Source organism: Stylophora pistillata, chromosome 3 (genome assembly GCF_964205215.1).
Source record: "Stylophora pistillata chromosome 3, jaStyPist1.2, whole genome shotgun sequence".
Lineage (NCBI taxonomy): Eukaryota > Metazoa > Cnidaria > Anthozoa > Scleractinia > Pocilloporidae > Stylophora > Stylophora pistillata.
This window is the reverse complement of record NC_142521.1, coordinates 43,019,239-43,022,515: the sequence shown is the minus strand read 5'-3', so window position 1 is coordinate 43,022,515 and position 3,277 is coordinate 43,019,239. Positions and strand designations below refer to the sequence as shown.

The 3,277-nt window shown below is 37.4% G+C and overlaps 1 protein-coding gene across 1 annotated transcript; it reads left to right on the top strand.

The window, feature by feature from the left end:
* The first annotated feature begins 278 nt into the window (after window positions 1–278).
* LOC148736213 (histamine H2 receptor-like) lies at window positions 279–2,796 on the top strand. Its single transcript, XM_088751639.1, has 3 exons — window positions 279–300; window positions 925–1,003; window positions 1,635–2,796. Exon 3 carries the CDS (start codon window positions 1,675–1,677, stop codon window positions 2,581–2,583), a length of 909 nt encoding a protein of 302 aa, XP_088607765.1. The 5' UTR covers window positions 279–300; window positions 925–1,003; window positions 1,635–1,674; the 3' UTR covers window positions 2,584–2,796.
* The last annotated feature ends 481 nt before the right edge of the window (window positions 2,797–3,277 follow it).

The window sequence follows — 3,277 nt, the reverse complement described above, 5'->3', positions numbered from 1 at the left end:
AATACGAACAACAGCCACTACCTTCAAGGTATCTTTAACGAAGAATATTTTACACTCTTTAAGTTGTTTTTGTTGCCGTTGTTGTTGTATTTTCTTTCAAATATTTTTTGTTTCGTTGAGAAATTGGACAAAACCATTCCAATGATTGCAAGTTAACCGTTGATTACAGGGCAATTTTGGCGTGCACGTATACTGTTCCAGACCATTTAATTGATCGAGCCGATGCTAAAAAACCTCTGCCGAAAAACCCAGGCTGGCCAAGTCTCTAAATCGTCGTGAAAATCAGTTCTTCAACCCAAGGTATACGCTTTGCAAGTACTTTGATAACATCTGGTAATAATGGTGGTGGAGGGAAAGCCAAAGTGATCTGTTGTTAGATGATGTGATATACGTAGTAAAAATATCATGAAGATTGAAAACTTGAAAGTGATATTCTCAGATAGTAAAAATCGTTTATTTTAAGTGATATTATTCACTGACCAATCACTGAGTGTGTTCCCCCCCCCCTCCCCGCCATTCATATAACATAAGGGTTGTCTTCAGTCTGTGAGATTGGAATAGGAGTACATGTAGCGTCCATTTTATGGCACGGGGAAAATTCAGGGTTTCCCGTAAATTGTTAGTTTCTGGAATTCTTATTGCCTGTCTGAGTAACCGTGTTCTAAAATCGTATGCAGAATTTACCTTGGAAACTGTTCTATCGGTCAGAGGGTAAACGATCACCAGAAGAGCATTTGTTTAAAATAGAATAATGCTGCGCAGATCAACACAGTAATGGCGTGAGAGTTTGAGTTGTGCATACTTTATAAGTGCTGTGTTAGTTAATAAATTTCAATATTTACTCGTAACAAACGACTCAGTTAAGTTCCGGTCTAGTGACATGATTCCTTAACCATGACTCCACTATTTATTGTTTCTTTTCAGCTGTACAGGATAATTCATTCGATTCAGCCTTTAAAAAGCAGCTATTGGTACTAAATTTGTCATGTTCAAATGATCGTTGGTGAGTTGAAGATTGTCACTCCATCCTAGCTCTAAACTCTGCTTGCGCACATCCATCTAATAGAAGAGTGGTCATTTCTGTTAAGGTATGTTTAAAGAAATTTTAAGTAACGGGTCAACTTTAAACTCCAAGGAATTAGATGCTAACCATGGTAGAGCAACTTGGAGTGATCATAATCACTAGACCATTCCATATTTGTTAACTGATTCAGCCGATGTTAGAGCATTGAATTTCTCTGCCCAACTCCAAGCTGGCTTAGTCTCTGAGTTTCCGGAATCTCCAGAATTTTTTGTTTTTTAATACAAGGTATATAAACAAAACGATGTGACGTATGTGGTGAAAATATCCAAAAGAAATAGTTAAAGGTATTCGTTTCATACCAAACTACCTGAATATGTAAATAGACAATTCCGTATATGTTTTTCAACTAATTGAGCCGATATCGGAGGATTGAATTTCTCTTCCCAAAACCCAGCATGGCCTAGCCTCCGAAATCGTCTGGAAAGTCTTTTTTTTAATTCAAGGTAAACTCTATATTAACATGGAAAAAAACGAAATATATTTGTTTTATGCTTTACGTACTTGTGTGTGTCAGTCGTAATCTATGATTATTCATTTACTTTTGATTTAGGTCGTTTAAATTGGCCACTCACAAACCCTCAGCGAGCTCAATGGCTAACAACGCCATCAACCGCACCAATAATGACACGAACACTGAGAACTGGCAGCCGCTTCCTGAATTCAACTGCATCCCGTGGGTTGTTACACTTATCCTTGAATGTCTGGCCATAGTCACTCTTAATATCATCACCAGTCTTATATTTTTGACGAAGCGTCAGCTACACCGAAGAAGTGCAATCTTGATCATTCAACTGGCGATAACTGATTTCTTAGTTGGAGCAGTCTCAGGGCCATTGCAAAGCTACCAGATAGGCAGATACTGTAATCTGTGGAAGTACGGTGCGAATTCTTTAGTAATGGGCTCCATAATCAAAACCCCCGCTTTTTATTCCCTTTTAAACCTCGCGGCCATATCGTTAGAGCGGGTGCATGCAACATTTTGTCCACTTAAGCATCGTTTGATTGAGAAATGGGTTTACGGAGTTATAATTACTGTAACTTGGTTAACAACTATAGCTGCAGTGTTAACTGGTGAACTTTCATTAGTCAATGATAAAGTTCGCCGCTCTATGTATTTTTCGGCTTTTGTTCTTCTCCTTTTCATAATTTCTTTTTCTTATATTTCTATTTTCATCAAGATCCATTTTAGTCGTCGCCCACAACATCACAGTGCAGCAAGTGTAAGAGAAAAAAAATTGACGAGTACATTATTAATTGTGACTCTTGGATCTTTCCTCACTTGGTTTCCATCGGTAACACTGCTGTGTTTTTCTATTTCTCATCCTCAGTTCTACCTTAACCTTCCCTTTTATTATATTTTTCACATTGGTATGGTAACAGTAGTTTTATACGTAGCCAACTCGATGATAAATCCTATAATCTACGCCATGCGGATGCCAGAATTCAGACAAGGAATAAAGCAAATCATATTCCACAAGACTTCAAACCGTTTAAACTAGTTAGATTTGCCACCGCGCAATCTTTAGCCCATTTAATTTGTCGAGATCAATTTGTTTCTTTCCCATATGATATTAATACTTAACCAAAAAAACTGAACATGGCGATAAATGTACAAACTTCGCGGCCATCAGTTTCTTTTTCCTTTAGTTTACAAAACAGCGCTGGAATTTCCTCAACTTTTTTCAACGGAAAATAAATCAGTCTTAAATGGATAACTTCTAATCAGATTGTCTGCTTTTCAGAGGAGAAATCACCTCTTCAGTTCTGAGACAAAGAACATGCATATTATAACAAAATAAAGCAAAGCTCCCTACGATATTTCGTTAGGTGTGTTAAAGCAGTTGGAAGGTATATCATATCGGTCATAATGCTCTGCGACATGAAAGTACTTATGTAATAACCACACTTATTATCCAACTACACCTAGACGAGTACAAATAACGCCATAGACGAGTACAAATATCAAGCGGTATTTGTACTCGTCTATTGTAGAGTACCGGTTAAACAGGTTTTCTCGCATCGCGCAAGCGAAGAATTGGATTGTAGTACGAAAAAAAAAACAAATGGCGGACAATTTCAATCATATTTCCGACGACGAAAAGTCAGAATGGCTGGAAAATATAGATCCAAGTTCATTAGATGAATCGAACGAAGAAAAACAGCTTGAAGACCAGAAAATTTCTTCATTTAATG

What these genes read in the sequence shown, in the direction of transcription:
- LOC148736213 (XM_088751639.1), top strand. Translation starts at nt 1,675, where the DNA reads ATGGCTAACAACGCCATCAACCGCACCAATAATGACACGAACACTGAG.